At 39.0% G+C, this 19940-nt stretch overlaps 1 protein-coding gene across 4 annotated transcripts in view; it reads right to left on the reverse strand.

Annotated features, from left to right (window-relative positions):
- Positions 1–19940, reverse strand: part of FNDC3A (fibronectin type III domain containing 3A) — a 112033-nt gene that overhangs the window by 16464 nt on the left and 75629 nt on the right. For all 4 annotated transcript variants that reach the window (XM_063392092.1, XM_063392093.1, XM_063392094.1 and 1 more), the window contains 9 exons: positions 17279–17436; positions 16029–16088; positions 11999–12137; positions 11490–11543; positions 10752–10876; positions 7351–7525; positions 6663–6749; positions 1746–1884; positions 22–90 (listed from right to left, as the gene is read on the reverse strand). In XM_063392092.1, coding sequence (XP_063248162.1) covers positions 22–90; positions 1746–1884; positions 6663–6749; positions 7351–7525; positions 10752–10876; positions 11490–11543; positions 11999–12137; positions 16029–16088; positions 17279–17436 — 1006 coding nt within the window. The remainder of the gene's footprint in view (positions 1–21; positions 91–1745; positions 1885–6662; positions 6750–7350; positions 7526–10751; positions 10877–11489; positions 11544–11998; positions 12138–16028; positions 16089–17278; positions 17437–19940) is intronic.

The raw sequence follows: 19940 nt of genomic DNA on the forward strand, positions 1-19940 counted from the left end.
ATGTATGATCCTAACACTTACCACTTAAGCCTTCAGACATTTCCACAACATATGTATTTATTGCTGCTCCCCCATTGTCTTTTGGTGGATCTATAAAAAACAGCAATATTGCAAATAAGCGAGGCAAGTTAAATGGCTTTATAGCTTTTGGGGAGGATTTCCAATGGCAAAATCAACAGGCAGCTGGAGATGGGTGCTTATTCAGGCAGAGAGCGTGCTGGCCCAGGGCAGCAGCAAGTCCCTCCAAGTGCTGCTATGTGAAAGGCGGCTCTCAGCCCTTCGTACACTCTACACAGGAAAAGGGACAAGGGAGATGCCCCTGGGAGATGCCACAGCAAACATTTCACTCTCAAGTGCTGTGGAAGGCTGACTGAGTATGGATTCAGGGGCACAGACTCTAATGGTCCTGTCTTTTGGACTGCAGACAGGAAAAATTATCATACCAATTTGTATATAAAAATATTTTGAAATTATTTAAGGACAGAATTTCAAAAACCTAAATATTTGGGGGCAGAAGTCGGGAGCTCTACACTGAAAACTTATCTCTTAACTTCTATTATATAACTAGAAATTGAGTGCACTATCCTCCCTGGTACAGTATTCATGTACAAGATACAAAACTACAGAGCTTTCTTTGACATATAATCCTAATACTGTTTCTCAAAGATGACTAAGAAAACAGCAAAATTAAAATAATGTGAAACAACATTTTGAACAAATATAAAGACAGCATTATACTTCAACACAGAAGGGTACTCTTGCCTAAACATCACATTATGGATGTGCTGGATGAAATTATGTTGGCTCTTAGGCAATTGTTATGTATCATAAAATACCAGCTAAATAAAGTGAGACTTAGATGGCAGATTGCACTTCTTTGGTTGGAAGGAAATGACTTCAAATGAAAAATAAGATTGTCACATTAATTACCACATAGAAAAAGGATCACTATTCCAAATAAAGGCTATTAAAAGTTTTATATATAAATTGATATTTTAGGTAGCTTTTGATATACAGATCAGGTATTTTTATTAACTTCATACACTATGCATCATACATAAAAGATCAAATATTAGGTCCTGATGTAGCAAAGCACTCTGGAAAGGTGCGAGACTGGACCTGCTGAGCACTATTTATACTCTACTAGTAAATTTCTTATTACTGATGCTAAAGAATTAAACATACTATTGAATGGAAATAGGTAAGAAGTGACAATAAATGTAATTTTTTACATTTTTACTGTCTGATTTTCTGCTAAAGTATTGCATTGCACAGTACTCTTTAACCTTCTTCTATTTTACAGCACAACGCTAAAAATTCCTGAGCTTAAGGAAAAGTTTTGCAACATCCTTAGCAAAAAAAAAAAAAATTATCTATCAAAACCAAATAGTTTGAAGATACAGGTTGAACTCTTTCAGTAAGAACCCAGAATGTCATGCATCTACTTTTTGTACCAGAGAAACAGAACTTCTTAGTACATCAATTAACCACACTTTTTAAAGTGTGGTCCTCTGCAATAACAGTCCCTATTACAATTAGCTTATTATTCTTCCCATATAATTAGTTCTACTGTCACATTAAGTATTTTGAGTCAGTATTTTGCCATGTAAATGCATCATAATGGCTTGGCTGACTAAAGTGTTACTAAAGTAAAACCTGACCTTTGCTATAAAAAATATTATGTATGTAATATATATTAAAAATATAGAAGAAATACTCTAAATAGAGCTGGAAAACATTCTTACCCCAGATTATTTTAAAACTCTGTGCATGAATTTTTCCTTTCACTGTGGGTTTTGAAGGTACCCCAGGTTTGTCTGGACAAGTAATGTACTCCACTGTCTCACTCGGACTGCTTTTCCCTTCTGAATTATAAGCAATGACCTGCAAATATATATAAAATACTATAAATGCATTGGATAGTGGTATGTTATTCACTGTTTATGGTAAGGACAAATTAATTTATACTGTATATATAGACAGATAAATAATAAATTGGCACAAGAACAGAAGTTATTATATACATTCATTTTACATTTTCATTAGTCCCATAGTTAGACAATCACTATAGTGAAAATATAAATGCATGCAAATTGCCAGAAAAAAACAAATCCTTAAAAACATCCCTCCCATCCTAGTATAGCACCTTCTTTTACAGAAATACATTCAGAGATAAAAAAAGTGTTTTTATGGGTAAGTTGTATTAAAAGCAAAGAGATTTTTTAATCTCTTCAGTCCCAAGGATCATTATGGCAAAGGTTGTCATGAAAGTCACGTGAAGGACAAGGAATTATATTTGTTGAGGTTAAACTGTGTTTAACCAGTCTGAGTGCTTTCATGATGAAACAACTTGCTCAACAAATGGGAGAGAGCTGGGGACATCATCTACCCTAATTTTAGTTTGATCTCCACAACATCTACGTAGACAAGCTGGTTAAGACAGAACAGGTGGACCACAAGATGGGTGTAGAAAACCTGACATAATGCCAGGCTCAAAGGGTGTTGGCTAATGGTTCGAAGACAAATTAGCAGCTGCTGATGACTAGATTTCCTCAGCAGCCAATTCTATTTATTATCTTTAGAAGTGATCCAGACGACAGAAGTGAGTGATGCTCCCAGATTTGCATATAGCACCAAACTAGGAGAAGATACACATATGCTGGAGGGAAGAGCCATCATAGAGACTTTGATAGGCTGAAACACTGCATCAACAAGAACTGTAGGAGCTTTGGACAAAGGTACAGTCTTGCATCTGGGATGGAATAGTCCCAGCACCAGTGCAGCCTGGGGTCTGACTCTAGCCAGTTTTTCTTTTTCAGCTCTGCTGAGAAAGACATTGGGATTTGAGTAGGAGCAAGCCAAATGAATCAGCAAAGCATCTTGGCAGTAGCAAAACCAAATTGTTTCATGGGCTGCATCAGCAAGAATTTACCTAGCAGAACAAGGGATTTAATTATGTCACTTTACTCAGCACTTTTAAACCATGCTTGGAATACTGTGTCCAGTTTTGGTCCTCCCAGTTCAACAGACACTGGAAAACTGGAAATAATTCAGAAGAGGGCCAGCATGATGATCAGAGGATTAGAGAACCTGACATTGGAAAAAAACCTTTGTTTTATTCCGCCTGAGCAAAAAGAAGTTTCATTGGGAAAGATCTAATCAGAGCCTTCTAGTACCTAAGAGATAGTTATAGAAGAGATGAAAACATTGCCTTCCAAAGGATCTGTAAGAATAGAACAAGAGCTAGCAGACACAAAGTGTGTTAGGGGAAATTCTAACTGGATATAAGAAAATAAATAATTATCATTAGAACAGACAGCTCAAAGAAGTAGTTGAATTGTCCTTGCTGGAAGTACCAAAATCTCAGCTCAACAGGGCTGGGACAGGGTTGAACCGCCTAAGTTAAGGCCTGGCTTTCTACACAGATTTTGACCCAGATGATCACTAAAAGCCCCTTCCAACCTAGACATTTCTGTGCTTCTAGGAAATCCAATGCTTGCTATTCTTTACTTTCTACTTTTTTGTTTAGTTTAATAAAAAGCTAAACCACCTAGGAAAAAAAAAGGAAAAAAGAAAGAGGCTTTACCAGCTTTTAGATCTGTTTTAAAAATGAGCAGAACCAAAATGACAGCAATGATGTTAGTACAGATTGAGAAGAGGAAATGCAAGCTAACATGTCTCAGACATTAAGTCTCCCGATCCAGTTTACAAGATTAATAATCATCTGGTTGTCTTTGTGCCCTTACAAATGAAGTTAAACAGGCAGTTAGCATTTACGTATTATAATAAGGTTTCAAATGGTTATAAAGCTTCTTTCAAAAGCCTTGAGGAATATTACTACTAATTAAGTCTTTCCCCTGTATAATAAAAATTAAAGACCTGATTAACATAACATTTGTTTCTCCTTTATGCTCCATGAATGAGCGAACAGAGACTTCTGTTTATTGTTTTGCTAATAAAAATAGGATATAAACACTGGAGTTTATTTTAACAAGAAACTTAGGATGTTTAAGTAACTACACATTTACTAGTAATGAGTATGGTTAATGTGTACTATTACTTTCCAAGGAAGACTATGGTCATGTCCTGCAAAAGCGAGCTTCAAGACCATCTGCTACTCTTTAGCTCATGCGTAGCTGTAATAGTGCTAAAAACACACTGTGTATTTTAAATTATTTAAATACTAAGCTATGCAAAAACCTCAACAAAATCATATTCAGAAGTGTGAAATATCATCTGCAAATGAGTAGTTACATGCTTTAGTGTTAACTGAAAACAAAACAATCAACCCTTAAACTATTGCCATTCATACTGAAAGAGAAGCTGTTCTTCAACAGTTCCCAATTCTTCCTTAAGAAACAGTATTTTAGGTGTATGTGTGACAACAGCTATCAACATTTGTCATTTGCAGACAGATGAGGTTATTCTGACCTTGCCTCAGGTTCCACCAGGGGAAGTTTAAATTGAACATTAAGAAGAATTCCTTCACAGAAAGAACAGTTGAGCATTGGCAAGGCTGCTCAGGGAAGCATTTGAGTCACCACCCCTGGAGGTATTTGAAAGATGTGCAAATATGTTGCTTAGGGACATGGTTTAGTACTGGGTTAAGAATTGGACTTGATCTTATAGGTCTTTTTCAACATAAATGATTCTGTAATTCATACTTTGGGACATGGAGCTTTGTTTCAAAACCCAAGCAACTATTCAAGAGTGACACAGAACACAGAATAGCCCAGGCTGGAAGGGACCCTAAAGATCATCTGGGTTCAACCCTTCAGGGCAAAGAGAGCCTAGATGAGATTATTTAACACCCTCTCCAGTCATATCTTGAAAACATCCAGTGATGGGACTCCACCACATTTCTGGGGAGGTTGTTTGAGTGATTACTTGATCTTACTGTGGAAAATTTCTTTCCTACACCAAGATGAAACCCCTTCCACTGCACCTTGCAACTCTTGGCCCTTGTCATCTCCAGGTGGCTCCTTGTGAAGAGACAACCTTCCTCCTCTCTGTAGTCAGGCTTTAAGTACTGGCAAGCTGTGATGAGGTCCCTCTGAGCCTTCTCCAGTGAGAAAATATGTAATTCCTTTAGACTTTCATTAAAGGGCAGGTTCTCCAGCCCTTTTATAATTTTTGTGACCTTCCTTTGGACCAACTCCCACTCTGCCTGTCTTTTGTGAATTGTGTGGATCAGAACTGGACACAGTTCTCTAGGTGGGATCTGACACAAGCTGAATACAGGGGAGATCTCTTATCTCTGCTAGCAATGCCACTGCTGAGCCAGCCCAGGATCCAGTTTGCCTGATGGTCCCTTTCAGCAAGGCTGCTCCTAGCCTATATGTGGCTCCTTGGTTATTCCAGCCCAGGTGCAGAACTTTGCACTTGTCTTTGTTAAACTTCATGCTGTTTTTGCTACCTCACTCTTCTAGCCTGTCCAGGTGTTTCTGTAAGATAGTTTTGCCTTCCAATGTGTTCATCTGACCATTCTGTGTGGTGTCACCAGCAAATTTGGTGAGAGTGCTCTCAATCCCACCGTCAAGATCAGCTGTGAAAATGAACAGCAAGGGTCCTCCTGTCCCTAAGAGTTCCTAATTCAGACAGGCCGCCAGCCTGGCTAGAAACCACTGATCACCACCCTCTGAGTGGGGCCTGTTGGCCAGTTTTATACTCATCTCACATACCACCCATCCACTTTGTGCCTTGACAATTTGGCCAGGGAGAAGGCTGTGGGGAACTGTTGAATGCTTGCTGAAGTTCAGGTAAAGAACATCCACTGATCTCCTTGGACCAACTGGAAGTGTTACCTTGATGCAGGATGTGATATGGCTAGTCAGCTACTTTCGGTGTAGGCTATTCCCAACTGCCTACTTTGTTTAGCTTGTAGTATTTCCTAGGAAGACTTTTCCATTTCTTTTCCAGGCAGAGGCAAAGAAGGTACTGAGAACCTCTGCTTTGTTGGCGTTATTAGTAACTTGCCCTTTTGCCCCGTTTAGGAAAGGCCTCTGTATGTCTTCCCCGTGCTGAAGAAGCTTTTTATGTCATTCTTGTTATCTTTGGCCAATTTCAATTCTAGTTGATCCTAGGCCTTCCTGACTTCAACTCTGCCTGTCCTGGCAAAGTTCTTGTAGCCCTTGATGGCTATTTGATCACCTTCCTATGACCAGTATGCTTCTTCCTACCTTTTAACCACACCCAGAAGCTCACAGTGAGGCCAGACTTCTTCCTGAACTAAACGTTCAGCCCTCAAGCCTATTAGAACAGATCAGCACCATGGTAATATAGATGACTTCCTAAGAATTTTTTTTTAATCAAGGCTGCTCCTTACCCTAACACCTTCATTGTGTTTACTGTCAAAGAACCCATAGTTACACTAAGTAATATCACCCATGTACATGAAACAAATATAAATAAAAAACCCAAAATTGCCAAATAAAAAACCCTGGATGTTAAGAGCTTGTACTTATGACTTGGAGTTACTCAAGATACCTGCAACTGTGTTATACCCTTGCAGAAACAATAATGCAGGTGTTCAGATGACAGTTTTAAGAGATTGAAATTGTAAGAAACTGGCATCAAAATCTGTTTTCCTTAAAAATGGCCCTCCCAACTTCTAAGTCAATCTCAAATTAGTCTGGTGCCCAAACATATGAAAAAAATCTTACCCTAAATTTATATTTTGTACTACGCCTCAAATTCTTCACCGTGTAGGTAAGATCGTCACCATCATATTTTGGCTTGAAACCATATCCCTGCAGAATTAAATAGGATTATTTGAAACATTATCTTTGCAGACCAGAGGATCTAACATTTCATACAAATAAATTACTGTTTCAAACTGTAATTATTATGCTTCTCTGACAAAGTAGTAAGTGCACCTTCATTGTGTAAACACAATTTTTTTTTCAAGAGGTGTGAATTCATTAACCATTTTCCAGTCAGGAGAGGGGAAAAGATCAATAAGAAAGTCATATACGGTGTCAGTGGAAATTTTACCTAACACTTTCAAAGGGTAGAACAGGACTGATTCTAAAACAAATGTTGTTAGTCTGAAATTATATCTAGAGGCACACTGCATGACGCAATTGCTTTGATCCAGCTCTTATAAGGCTTAACTTGCACATACAAATTCACAAAGTTATAAGCAATTTAAAAGTCTTTGCAGAAATGGGACTTAATAACGCTAAGCACAATTAAAAGAAGAAATCTAGGTGGCCTGGTCACAGCAATGACAAGTCATTAGCTAAATTTCAGAAAATACAGTTCCTTGTAGAATATTCTAGCAAAAAAAATCATTGCTACACTAATACAACCATGTATCAAACATATTGAGAATAAGTATTCTAAACTTACTGAGTTCTCATCCTCCATCTCTAATATATATGAGATTCCTTCATCTGATGGTGTTCCTGAGGGTTTTGTCCACTGAAGGGATAACCAAGTAACTCCAGCATTAATCAGCAAAGGACTTGCTGGTGTGGTTGGGGCAGTGCCTGAGGTATGATACAGGACTTCTTCACTAAAATCACTGTTTAAAACAGACAATATGTAAACTAACTAGACACAATAATTAATAGCTAAACCCCAAAATTCTTACTAAACACAGCTATGACAGTTTCTTGGAGATATGCACAGTGGGAAATTGCAAGCTGTTACACGCAAACAATTTCACTTGCCCATGAGTCTGTCAGTAACAAATTATCTGAACAAGGTTAACATGCTCATAATTGAAAGATTCCTTTGTATTATATAATTATAATGTTTCACTAACCAAAATGTTTTGCTTTTTCATATTAACTCGGTATTCTAAACCACTAAAGCTCTATTTGCAATAATATATTCATACCACAGTGTCTTTCCTTTTCAAAGTGAAAACATGAAGGCATAAAAACATCTACAGAAAGATCTCAAAACAAACTTTACTTATGTACTTTCTGAGCTTACTTTGAAGTACTGGTTTCTGTAGAGATTCAGAAAATAACAGAATAGTCTCATTCAATGGTGAGCTATGTTAGGAGTTGATAAAATGTAAGTCTCATTGCAGAAAAAGTAGTGAACCTCCTAACACAACTGTTATCCTTATCTGATTTCGATTAGACACACCTTGTGGTGAAAATACTAACAAATTACATTAAAAAGCTACTGTGAAACAGAGGGATGCAAAAGTTAGTCAACAGGTACCATGCTTGCACAGACAGTCTGACATGCATCCAGCTAGACTAAAAAGCCCACTTGCTCTCAGCTGGCTTTGCTGCTTTACATCAGATCTGAAGAATCACTTACAAGCCTAAAAGCTAGTCTATTTATAACAATATGAAACGAATGTCAAAGATGTAATTTTAACCTAAAGGCTAAGGATTACCTAAATGAGCATCGGGAAGCCCTGAAAATAAAATCCTCTGTATAGCTTAAACAAAGATAGCAGTTAAATATCTCATGTGTTTTGAACCTGACTTGCCTGAAAAATCTCAATAAAAAGATAACCCAATTTCACTTTCTCTCTTAACCTATATTATAGCGATGCATGTTACAAATTTTAGTCTGCATTGAGGTATTTTTAGCATTTAAAGAAAAATCTTACAGACAACATATTATCAAGAGTGTTGATAGCACAGAAAACAGACATATTGTCTGTGAGGACAGTGAAAGAGATGTGAAGCAAGAAGGGAAAAAGTAAAAAAACAAGAGAAAACTTTCAAATTTGTGGGAATAGTAATTTTTTGTCTTGTAAGAAATCACAAGCAAGAAAATTTCTGGAATGGAGATTAAGTGGTATTTGCAATATATTTACTAAAAAAAGATCAGCATTTTGTAGGCAGCTTGAAGAAAGCATCAAGAGAGGTTAGATACAAGTAGTATGTGTAACTCTTTTCAAAAGAAACTATTGAAGGAGTCACCTTACAAGTAGATACAAGGTAAAAAAACCCCCATATCTTAAGAAGATTTAATCTCTAAACTTTCTTGAACCACTCCAAAATACACTGAAAAAACCTAAGAGTTCCAGTCATAGCCATATTTAAATGGCTATTAAACAATTCCCTCAGAAGTACAGTACAGTCTATTTTTGAAAATAGATTTTATTTTTCCACTTTTCTTTAACCGCTGTTTCATGTAGGTTAGAATTAAATTTAAAAATTAGTAACTCAGAGATAAAATATCTGTTCTTGTTGGTAAAATTAGACAAAATTCTGTCTCCAAATGCCTAATGTTCTCAACATCCTTCTTAAGGGATAAACAGGCACTCTACACTTATAAATATTATTTCAAGAGACTTCTTAATTAAATAATACCATAAAGACAATAAAGCACATCTTCACAAGGCTATGAAATATTGATTTTAAAATCTATTCAGTGTGATTAGTTTAAAAAGGGTACTTAACTGATCAGTGTCTTCAAAGCTTACGCTGGAGGAATCTGTAATATGTGCAGCTATTCCTAGCTATTCCTAGAGGGGTACATTTACACTCAGATGTAAAAGGAGAACAGGAAGAGATCTCAGGCACTGGACCCTTCTTAACTGGCAGCTCCCTCCCTGTCTTTATTTTTAACAGTTCCAACTGAATCTCATCAAGACGAAGTCCAGAGCAACTCAAGAGAATAATTAATTCCAGGAACATCATCCAGAAAGCAGTAATATAATAAAGACTATTGGAGCACACCAAAAGTCATTCTTGTCCACTACAATGTCGTCCGACAGTAGCACAAAGCAGGTGCTTAAGGAAAGACATAGGAACAGGCACTTTTTCAGTGCATTCCCTGAGTACTCCCTAAAGCCTCCCAACACATGCCTCACATCTCCTGAGCCAGCTGCATTTTTCACATACTTAATAGTCTGCAGAAGATTCCTTCTGCCCAGCATGAATTATGACCCTGGGTCTGGCTCCCTACTCTTTACATTGTTCTTCAGCACTGACCAAGCAGGAACTGTTGCTTCAAGCACCTCCTTCTGCCAGATAAAGGACACACAACACACACTCTCTATTCCATGCTCTAAAAATACCACTTTTCAGTGAGCTGCAGCACAATGTTCCTAATATTTGAATTAAAAAAATAAACACAAAAAACACTTTTATGCTAATGGTGAGGGAAACTATTTTTAGGCCCCCCAGGACCTCAGGGTCCAAGTACTACTAGGTAGCATGGACACCAGGAATCTGCTGTAGAGAAGATGAGCTCTGGTAGTGTGATTGTTAGCCAGGTACATCTGCTTTGCCTGATGACCAAGAAGTACACTCAAGGACTAAGGCACCCAGTAATGCAAGCATAACCTCACAAAACATTTTTTTTCAAGTTCTTACTTATATTTTCCACTGAAGTCACAAGTCATTTATTCAAAAATTCAAAACAAAGTTTGGTGCTCTATAACATCTGAAAACTAGTAATTAAAAGCATGAACCACATATCCTAAGAATTTATAATAAGCTCTAGAATTTCCCAAGAATTCATTGATATGTTGAAGTCATATTCCGTCTATTTCCCAGGATAACAGGAGACTTAACAGACACCTTAGATGAAGGGACAATATCCCAGCATACAGACTATCTGCAAAAAGAATAATCCAATCCCATACTGTGAGTTAACTGAGCAGTTGGACTAGATGGTACCTTCCAGCTGAAACATTATATATTCCATATTCCATTTCAGACCATTTGGACAAAAGACTTTTTTCTTTAAATGCCACTATATGTTTATCCTAAAGTAGCACAAATATGCATGCATATGCATTCCACATTTATGTATGTAATGGTATTTACCTCATTCCCATGTCATTTTTGGCTGCTAGCCTAAAGGTGTACCCCATTGCTGGTGATAGTTTAGTGATCCTGTACTGCTTCTGTTGACCGTAATAACACTGGCAAAACTCTCCATTTCCTTTTCCCTAAAAAGCAGTAAGTTGATCATATTATTCACCTTATTACATATGCATCCATCAATTAAAGTACACACAAACACGAAGTAAAATCCTTATTTGAAATTAAATACAACTCAAAATCTCCATATGGTGAGGCAGTAGCATATGAAACTTTGTATTCAGTTAGCAGCTTTTTTCCTTCCTTTCCATTTTCCAGTTCCTGGGGGCTGAAAGAATCAAAGCCATGAAGATCCTACCGCTCTGCCATCTCAGGATAGCTGTCCAGGTAGAGACTGCAAGATTGTTGCAGGGCTATAGTTGATCCACCCACTTATTAAAAATGAAAAACTTTTACAGAAAAATGACCCTTCTGTGTCAGCTCTTGAACACAGTATTGGACTACAAGTGAAAAAGCCACTATTAACAGCGGTAGAATCATGCAATTAAGATGTTTTATTATATATCCCCCTAGAAAAAAACTGAGCAGTAACTGTATTTTAGTAATTGCTTCAGGAATTACATATTTATCACATGCCTCTAAGCAGAAATCTTTATTTTCACACAACTCAACATGCACAGTCACATACAGCTACTTAAAAAAAAATAAAAGACTAAAAATACAATCAAACAACTTGCTTACTTCGTCCCATTCTAAAAGGTAACTGTGGATTTTGGAACCATTATCACAAGATGCCTGTAACAGGAAAACAAGAAAATTAGAATTCTAACTGGATTCAAGACCACTTAAAAATGCATGTATGGGCCAAACCATGTGAAGAACAGTAGACGATAAATAATGCTCCCCTTATATGATTGTTTCACTTGCCAAGACAGTCCCAGTTCCGATGCCATACAATGAATGCTTATTTCATGTTTATGGGTTTTTTTCTAATTTAGTCCTTGAAATGCATTGGGTACTGAACTTCATAATTTTACCTTGAAAGACTCCGTGCTTTTCTGTGACTCCTTCTCTTTTTACTCAAGCCCACATTTAACCCAGTAAATCTATTTGCAGTCAAGAAACTGTGACTGAAATGAGTAGGTTTGACAAAAATTTTTAGTTTCAATGAACTGGTGTTTTATTGATAAATCCACAACAATTCTGAAGAGTTTAAAATATTTTTTTAAAGGCTGTGAAGCAATCCTTACCTTCCACTGAAGAGTAAGAGAATTTTTGGTCCGATTAGTTATCCTGGGCAGATTTGGAGTATCAGGTTCACAACTTGCTGTTGTGAAACTCTCTGTTTCTGAAGGGCTCCCCTTTACACAGTTGCATTCTACTTGGACTCTAAAGTGGAAGAGAGTCAATAACATTTGGCTTCAAAATCTGTATAGTTTCCAAAGAAAATTGAGCATTTGGAATTAAGTTGCTGCCTTGCTGCTTCATTATTAAAATATCACTGTTATAAATAAATAACTGGGGGAAACATCTCAGTCAATAGAAGCAATAAGGAAGAAAAGAGTCCTTTACTTCGGATGTACCTCATTACCATCAGTTGGCTTTAGTCTCACAATTATATTTGAAATATGTCTGTTATTAGCTGTACTTTGGTTGGAAAATAAGGGTAGCATTTTGCAGGCTCGTTATCTGTTGTAGAGATATAAACGTATATTATGAATAATTCTTCTGCAAGTGCTTTCGTCAGATGAGCACAACAAAGCTGCTGATGTATTTCCAGAGTATCCTCTGCACCCAAATGAGTGTCCTGCTGAGTGTGTTCACCTTGTCCTTTCCTTTAGTAAGGCTATGAATTAGCTCTCACATACTTCAGAAGAGTGAATTTTGCTTCTGTCTCACAGAGAAATGGCTTGCTTTTTAAAAGGCTTGTCTCCAAGAGGAAATATGTGATAATCATCTGGCCTCCCTCTGCCCCCTAAGCTGTGCAGCTATGCCTTGCCTCTTTGGGTCAATGGCACATTACTTTATTCTGATTCATCTGTTCCTTTGAAAAAAACCCCAAAACTCTCCAAAAAAACCTTTCCTCTGATCACCAATCGGGGTTGCCAGCTTGGAAAGATCCAAAAATCCTGATATATTTTTGATGCACGAACAGCAAATCACAGGAAATTTGGCTTTACAGATTTCACAGAGAGCAAAGTTGAACACAAAGTTGTTTGTGCTTGCATACAGTTGCAAATATGTAATATGCCAGTTATCTTGGTGGTTGAGTCGTTCCAGTCTCTGTTGGTTTTGTGCTGTGTTCATACTGGCAGAACTCTGTTTAGGAAGAGCCTGGATGGCCAAGCCACTGATTCTCATGTTTTGCCTACAACAACCCAAATTAAGCAAGAAAAATTATGAACATAGCCTGATAGAAGAGGACTTAGAAAAAAAGGCACTGACCCTTATGCTCCATGAATTTTCAATTTCAACCTTGTTTGATAAAATATATAAATGCTACTAAAATTAGGAACAAAATCACAGGTAAACACTCATATGAAAGACCTTAGAGCCAACTTACCATTCATCCTTCTCCTGATGTGCTCCAGACAATACAGGGGTTCAAACCAAATGAAGGCTCTGATAAGAACAGACCAACCTTCCCTTTGCTTTTAGTTTGACAATCAGGATAACACTCTGGAAAACGCCTCTGGACACCAAGGACTGGGAACCTATCTCTCCCACTGGAACAAATGTTAAAAAGGCTATTGTACAAGGCAAATCCTATCCTAAACCTGATGTGGAAAGAGGCAGAACATTGTTAACTGGGACCCATACTCTGAACACACTTCTGTTCCCTTTGCTTGCTACCAGCTGCCTCTAAATTGCTTCCCTTGGTCAGTACACAGCGATCTTGGGCTTCTCTACACAGTCAAGAGAGGCAGGACATTCAGTAATATCTAAGAAGGTACTCTACACTTGCCATTATCTCCTGAGAAGGCGCTTATTTTAAGGAGGCCTTAATTTCTGCCTTCACAATGTTATTTATTTGTAAACTGCTGTATTCACACTGTTTTTTTAAAACCACAAAACCACTGAGTAGTTTGGGTTGGAAGAGACCTTTAAAGTCCAAACTCCCCTGCAATAAACAGAGACATCTTCAAGTAGATCAGGCTGCTTAGAGCCCTGCCCAGCTTCCCCCTGAATTCCAGGAATGGGCAATCCACCACCTCTCTGGGCAAGCTGTTCCAGTGTTTTCACTACCCTCAGTGCAAAAAAAATTTCCTCCATATAGCTAGTCTAAATCTACCTTCTTTTACTTTGAAACCATTATCTCTTGTCCTGTCACAACAGACCCTACTAAAAAGTCTGTCTCTATCTTTCTCACAGGCTCCCTTTAAGTACTGAGTTTTCTCCAGGCTGAATAACTTTTGTGGCCCTCCTCTAGAGCTACTTGAACAGGTCACAATCCTTCTCATGCTGGGGATCCCAGAGCTGGACACAGCACTCCAGATGGGGTCTCACCAGAGCAGAGCAGAAGGGCAGAGCCACCTCCCTCACCCTGTTGGCCACGCTGCTTTTGATGCTGCCTAGGACACAGTTGGCTTTTTGGGCTTCAAGTGTATATTGTCAGGTCACCCAGCTCTCCATCCACCAGCATCACCACATCTGTCTTGGCAGGGCTGCTCTCAATCCCTTCATCCTGCAGCCTGTGATGATACCAGGGCTGTCCCAACCCAAGGGCAGCACCTTGCACTTTACCTTGTCAAACCTCATGAGGTTCCCATTGCCTCACTGCTCAAGCGTGTCCAGGTCCCTCTGGATGGCATCTCATCCTTCAGGTGTGTCAACTGCACCACTTGGTGGTTGACACTGTAACTGCCTGGTGTTTGCTGGAAGCTCACTCGATCCCACTGTCTAAGTCACTGCTGAAGGTATTTGACAATACCGGTCCAGGATGTGGGACACCACTTGTCACTAATCTCCATCAGGCCACTGACCACCATTCAGCGAATGTGACCATTCAACCAATTCCTCATCCACCAAGAAGGATACTGTGGGGGCCTATCTCAAAGGTCTTACAGAAGTCTAGACAGCTAACATCTGCAGTCCCCTTGTCCACTGACACAAGTCACTTGATCACAGGCCACTTGGTTCTTCAGGCAGGAGCTGTCCTTGGTGAGGCTGTATTGGCTGTCCTGAATCACCTCCTTGTTCTTCATGTGCCTTAGCATAGCTTTTAGAAGGATCTGTTCCATGATCTTCCCAGGCACAAAAGTGAGGCTGGCAGCTTGGTAGCTCCCACAGTCCTCCTCCCTACCCTTTAAAAACATGGGTACAGTGTTTTCCTTTTTCCAGTCGCACAGGATTTCACTTGGTTGCCAGGACTTTCCAAATGTGATGGAGTGTTTTGGCAACTACATTAGCTAATTCCCTCAAGACTCTGGGACGAATCTCATCAGACGTAGACTTATGTACAGGTTCCTCAGGTGGTCTCAAACCTGTTCTTCTCTCACTGTGGGAGAGCCTTTTCTCCCTCAGTCCCCATCCTGCTATCCATCCACTGGAGAGGTGTGAGAAGAGAAGTTGCCAGTGAAGACTAAGGCAAAAAGGCTGTTGAGTACCTCAGCCTCTTCCTCATCCACAGTTACCAGTTTGCCAGTTGTGTTTATTTGGGAGGACACGCTTTCTCTGACCTTTGTTTCTGGCTGATAAAGCTATAGAAGCCCTTGGTCTTTGCATCCCTTGCCAAGTTCAGCTCCAGATGACCCTCTAATATTAAAAAAAAAAAGGCAAGAACAACACCTAACCACATCTTTCCCATCCTATGCTATTTCTTCTGACCTACTGAAGCAGTCAATTCTGCAAGAGGGGTAGAATTACACTGAGCTGGGGCCACATTTTGTCATGCATATGGGATCAGGTTCACTGATCTACTGGAGCAAAGCAGAAGTAGCATAGTACGACCTTCAGGTGGCCAAGCAGGGAGCATCCTCCAGGACAAGGTACTTTGCTCTGCTGCTTGTGGAAAAGTGAAAAGCGGCATCTGTGCCTGGCTCCAAGGACAGAAAAAGGTCACTGTGCTGGCATAAAGGAAAGAGCATGAATGTAGGATGAATGTGCACCAATATTTGTGTTGTCCAAAAAGGACTGAGTAGTCAGTTAAGTCAAAAATGTTGATTTGTGACTCAAAAGAGGGTAAGAAGTGGTTAAGACAGTCTCTGAAGACTGCAAATACAAAATGAAACTTTTAAAACATTTCCACTGAATTTAATAAAGAGAAAGTGACATACTCACTTTGCATGGTAATCAGTTGCTGGCCTGAGATCATTGACAGTAACTTTATTTTCTTCTCCACTAGAAAGAGATACAATTTTGTTTTAAAGTCTGTTTCAGAATTCCATACATTTATAAAAAAAGACATGTATCATCTAACTCAACATACCTTCTATTAAATGTATTTGCTAAGAGTGTCTTTTGCCAAATACAGCAACGAGTAAATGCATTTATGTCTGAATTTTAGAGCATTCTTGTGTTATTCCTGTTCTTTTGCCCTGGTGGTTTTGAGGCACTTTTTTGTTTGCTGCTTTCTAAAGAGTAGCAATTGTTTTCCTCTTTACTTAGTAAGACAAGCTGCATGTGTATGCATGTATGTTATTAGTCAAAAATCACAATGTACACTGTCCAGTACACTGAAGTACTGGAGCCTACAGCGGCTCAGTCCAGCCTTGCAAAAGCAGTTATCTAAAACTGTACCCGACTGCACATACCTACTTGTTAAAGCCTAGGAAACAGAAAAGACACCAAAATAACATCCACTAGTCTGCTTTTGCTGACATCACCTTACCTTAGCAAAGGTAATTTCTCTGCCTCTGGTTTCTCGGATAGGGATACTCAGCTTGTAATTACATGAAATCCATGGAAGGTGACTAAGATAAACTAGCTAGATATAAAGGTTTGTAACTATTTGAGAACTCTATAATCTTAATTCTACATTTTACTATCATATTTCTCCAAATTGCAAAAAACTGACTGAAAACCACTGTGTTAGGAATGAAACAATTGAAGAGTTTTGTTTGCTTTGCTGCTATGAGTTGTGTTCTGTGTGAATTTGTTTAGTTTTTTTCATATCATAAGACTCTCTCTTACCAAGATCAATTTTAGTGAAGGGAGGGATAACCTTACTGGGAGGAGGAGCATGTGCTGACATAAAAAGTAATAAATATAATTCATTTTTCTCACTACTTGTATGTCTAATTATTTGAGAGCTCATGGTGTCTAGTGCAGCTGGTTGAAATATAGCAAAAGTGGTATTAAAATATGCCTCCATCATGTAGAGAGCAAAATCTTTACATTCCAGTTGATGGCAGAAACTTCAGTAATAAAACGAAACTAATCTTACTGAATAAAAGGTAGCTAATTTCAAAAGAGAAGTTACACAAAACTGCTAATTATTTAGCTTTCTGGACAACAAGCAGATTTTTAATGAGGTTTTAAGCCACATATTTCAATGCAGCAGGAACTAAATAAAAATAGCTAGCACCTACATGTACACAGTTTTGTACTTTCCATCTTTTCCAGTACTTGAAATCATCACTTCGTAAGTATAAACCTCTGGTATGTCATTCTTGTCTGTGTCTTCTCCGGTGTCACTGGATGGAGGGGACCACATCAGCAATACTGTTCTTGCCTGAATATCTGACACCTGTAGGAATACAAAGCTTTGAAATCTCTGCCATTTAAATGCTGTTGTATATAAATGTTACTTTGTCACAAAGGATCAAAGAAGAGACAGGAAAATCATATACCATTAGCAAACCAGAGTATTTATACTGATATGCTAGCAACTAACTAGTTCTTACAGATGAAATCAGGCTGGAAATGCAAGGAATGCCATCAGAAAAACGCAATGCCGGGCAGGGGGCTGAGGGCAGAGACGCCTGGCGGTACCGAGCGCCACCCAGTGGGCTGCTGAAACACGGACCAGAGCGTTGGCGAGGCACAGGGACAGCGAAGCACATCCCGGGACATCAGGCACTTCATTAAGCCATGCCTCTGGCACCTTCTTCTTGGAAGCCACTGGTACTATGACTTTTTTAACACCTTCTTGTTTCTTATGAAATACAGAGAGATAATACAGAGCACAAGGTCCAAGTACATGCACACAGACAATATCCTGAAGAATTTCTGTGTTTGCCTGAGCACCCCACCCATTACAAAAATGGATAAGAACAGTTGGTGTGATAGAAATAGGAGTATAATCCGTGTGAGTGACCTCCAGCTATCCAACAAGTGGCCCCAGCAAACAAATCATGCTAAAGGCAGTGACCCTAAGGTGGGTTAAATGGAAATGAAGAATCACGAGGAGACTTTGAAACACAGAAATCATCAGCTTTAGAAGCGTAGAGGCAGCATGAAAATTTGTCACAGGGGATGGGTAAGAGGTGTTGGAGTGGAACAGAGCAGTGATCAAAACCTGGCCTGACAGTGTGAGAAATTGCCCTGCCACACACTGCTGCTTCCACCCAGGCCTGATGGATGCTGGGAGTAGCTGCACCCCAGCTGGTGCAACAGCATTTTGGGGTGCAGCAGGCATAGATTTGCAGCTCAGGTGAGTGCGTGTGACCTGGTGGAGACCTTTCTCAATGGCCTGTGGATTAGCAGATTGTAGGGAACAACAGATTCTAGGGAACAATGCAGTCACTCACAAAGCTACTGAAGCAGCCACGTCTTCCAAAGGGAGCACCCACACGCCCTGAAGAGGGAGCGCTGCCCGAAACCCGGATGTGCTGCAAGGGGCTGAGGGTGCTGGTGGTTTTGTAGGTAAGTGCACATGTGCATGCAGGTGAATACAAATTTTTAAGATCTGTTACAGAAGAATGCCTAGAAATTCGTGGCTGTTCATAAGTATTGCACATCTGCTATTATGGTTTGTATGTTGCACCCACCTACTGCTTCCAATCATTTATAAGAGAACTCAAAACACATTTCATTATATGAAATGACTAGTTTTACAATATGACCGTAGCGTATGTCTATTTTGGGAATAATTGCTTTTGAAAATCTATTACCAGAGTATCAGAATCAAAAAGCTATCTTCACAATCGGTGCTCTCAAATTGCTATAATCTACTGAACTAAAAAACTGAATAGGTCAGCTTCAAGAATGAAGCAGAGAGGACCTGACTTACTGATAGCAAACAGAAAGGAAGAAAAATCACACTATGTGAGCCTCAGGGTCTTGGAAATAATGTCACTAAACTGTTCTGCACTAACAGAACTGTACATCATATCCTAAAAGGGATCAAATGTTAGTAGGACTAAACACTGAAGTTTATATTTAAAATCTGGAAAAAAAATTCCACTACTATATTGATGCAATCACAAACTAGACTAACACTATCTATAACCACCACAGTAAGATTCTAGCATTCCTGGAAGTCTCTGGAGTTGTGGAAAGCATCTGATAAAGTTCCCTCCTGGACAATCTTCACCTCACCCTCCTGAGTTGCAGCAAGTGGCAAGAAATCCTGAGGGAAAGAAATGCAGGTTCCCCAAGGACCTACTGTACTTCAGGACTAGTAGATCTATTTTAAGATGATCTGTTCCTATGTTCAGCTACTTTAACAGTTGAATCTTTTTCCCTAGTATCCAGGCAGTGTCCCTCTTACCACCATCTAAGCCTACTAGTCCTAGGCACCATGGAGTTGAACATTAGATCTGCCCTTCCTTTTGCAGTTGTTTCTCATGCATTTGAAGACTGTTGGCATTTGAGTCTCCCCTCACCTATAAAATCTGATAATTCTCACTGTTCTCCCTATCTCCTACTGGTTCATTTTCTTTAGTGCGTTGCCCAGAACAGCCCAAAACACCCCATCTAACACTTGGCTAATGCCAAACTGCCACCTGACAGATTACATTTTCTTCATACATAGGATATTTTCAAAAAAACCTCTGTGACATAAGGAAAAAGAAACATTTTTGAAGAGCCAAGATTTAAGATCAGAAGAATCCACTACTAGTATGTGTTCTGAAACACTTAGGAGTGGCTTTTTCAAAAAATTTGGCATTACTTATTACTTTGTATGCTTAGGCAAGCAGCTGCAATTGATTCTGGTTGCAACTCTGAGCACTACGTGCTTCTGCAAAGCAGAGTATAATACTCAAGTAATGCTCTCTCCCTGCGGAAACAAGAGGTGGGATTGTTTTC

This window comes from Prinia subflava, chromosome 3, assembly GCF_021018805.1.
Source record: "Prinia subflava isolate CZ2003 ecotype Zambia chromosome 3, Cam_Psub_1.2, whole genome shotgun sequence".
Taxonomy (NCBI): domain Eukaryota; kingdom Metazoa; phylum Chordata; class Aves; order Passeriformes; family Cisticolidae; genus Prinia; species Prinia subflava.